The sequence below is a fragment of the Triticum dicoccoides genome, chromosome 6B (assembly GCF_002162155.2).
Source record: "Triticum dicoccoides isolate Atlit2015 ecotype Zavitan chromosome 6B, WEW_v2.0, whole genome shotgun sequence".
In the NCBI taxonomy this organism is placed as follows: domain Eukaryota; kingdom Viridiplantae; phylum Streptophyta; class Magnoliopsida; order Poales; family Poaceae; genus Triticum; species Triticum dicoccoides.
In genome coordinates, this window is record NC_041391.1 from 706325310 (window position 1) to 706327273 (window position 1964).

At 38.8% G+C, this 1964-nt stretch overlaps 1 protein-coding gene across 1 annotated transcript in view; it reads left to right on the plus strand.

Moving 5' to 3' along the window:
- LOC119324877 (putative disease resistance protein RGA3) overlaps nucleotides 1-1964 on the plus strand; it is a 6522-nt gene that overhangs the window by 763 nt on the left and 3795 nt on the right. Inside the window, exon 2 of the mRNA XM_037598645.1 lies at nucleotides 589-1719. Coding sequence (XP_037454542.1) covers nucleotides 589-1719 — 1131 coding nt within the window. The remainder of the gene's footprint in view (nucleotides 1-588; nucleotides 1720-1964) is intronic.

Genomic DNA, 1964 nt, shown 5'->3' on the forward strand with positions numbered 1-1964 from the left:
AAACATACTTTCCAATGTAAGCAACTGGTGCACTAATTAATTGCAACGTTTCAAGCTTGAAATTTGTTGGCGCCCTTCTAAAAATTAAAGCCATGGGTGTACAAGAGGCATTTAGCCTACTTAAGGCCATGCTTGTTTCTGATTTTGGGACCAGATTCAACTTTGCCAGTGAAGCCGAATCTGGAATCTGAAACAAATAGCTATTTGGAATCAGCTTTGCCAGTGAAGCTGAATCTGAATTTGGGCCGTTTTTAGTGCAATTTCTTGAAGCACCTCAAAGTGTACTTCGATGGTGAAGTTGATTCGCACAATTGGCTTCGCCACTAAAGCGAATCCAAATGTGATTAAAATCCAAGCGAAACAGAAACAAACAGGGCCTAAATCTGGTGTACAAATCCCGGCCGTGAAACTAAGTATATAAGAATAAAAAATTATACTACAAGGGAAGCTATGTTTTACATCCGTCCAAAACAAGCAGCATGTATTTACTGGGTAGAGGGATCGAAAATACTACATCATATTAAAGCTGGGTGTAATTGCTCCCAGGTTTTATATTATATCATAATCACTTTTTGAAATTCCTTATAGATGATTGGGAAGTTGGACTGTTTTGCTATTGCACCCAATATTACCATGGCTTATAAGATGAAGAAGATGAGAGGTCAGCTGAGGAAGATCAAAGAGGACCACGAGAGTTTCAAATTCACACATGATAACTCCAGCCTAATTAGTGTGCGCCAGTTTCCTGATCCACGGGAAACAACATCATATGTGATTGAATCACTCATCATAGGGAGAGAAAAAGACAGGATGAATGTTCTTTCTTTGTTATCCACAAGCAGCAACAAAGAAGATATCACAATTCTTCCTATCTGCGGGCTTGGAGGCATAGGAAAGACAACATTGGCACAAATGGTCTTCAATGATGCTCAGTTCAAAGAGTATGATCATCGGGTATGGGTCTATGTATCCCAAGTGTTTGACATGAAAAAAATAGGGAACTCCATAATTTCTCAAGTAGAAAAGGGAAGCCAGAATCTAGATACAAGGCAGTTAATAAATCAACATCTTAAACATTTACTTCAAGATAAGAAGACACTAATTGTTTTAGATGACCTATGGGAGACAGATTCCTCCCAACTGAATCAACTCAAGCTTATGTTGAATGGAAGCTCCAAGATGAGGGTCTTAGTCACAACATGCAGCATAGAAATTGCAAGAAAAATTTGTACTGTTGAACCATACATGTTAGATCTCTTGGACAATGACATGTGCTGGAGAATAATCAAGCAAAATAGTGGCTCTGAATCTAGAGCTGATAAAGCGGAAGTTGAACCAATTGGACAGGCGATTGCAAAGAAATGTGGAGGTTTGCCATTAGCAGCTCAAGCACTTGGATTCTTGCTATCTGGAATGAATCTTAGTGACTGGGAAGCAATGTGCAATAGTGATATTTGGGATGAACCATTTTCTGATAGTACAGTGTTACCGTCCTTGAAGTTAAGTTACAATACTCTTACACCATATCTGAGGTTATGCTTTGCCTATTGTGGTATCTTCCATAAAGGTCACAATATAAGTAAAGATGACCTTATCTATCAATGGATCGCTCTTGGTTTCATCGAGCCATCTAATACCTTTTCAGCCATACAACTTGGCGAGAAGTATGTTAGGCAATTCCTGGGGATGTCTTTCCTTCAGCATTCAAAACTGCCCAAGGTGAGTTACTACGGCATACTACCTGTACATTATAGAATAAAGAATATTCTTTTTTACTCAATTATCAAATGGCATGCAACAGTTACTGTGCAGAAGCATACATACATCTTATATATGTTGACAGTTTGGTACATTAATCCATGTAAATGTTTTACCCTTAGTGGCAAATAAAGCACTCAAGATATTGGTGCACGAGATTACACTCCCACACTTTCCTCTAAAAATTGCCCCCAAGTGTGGGGGGG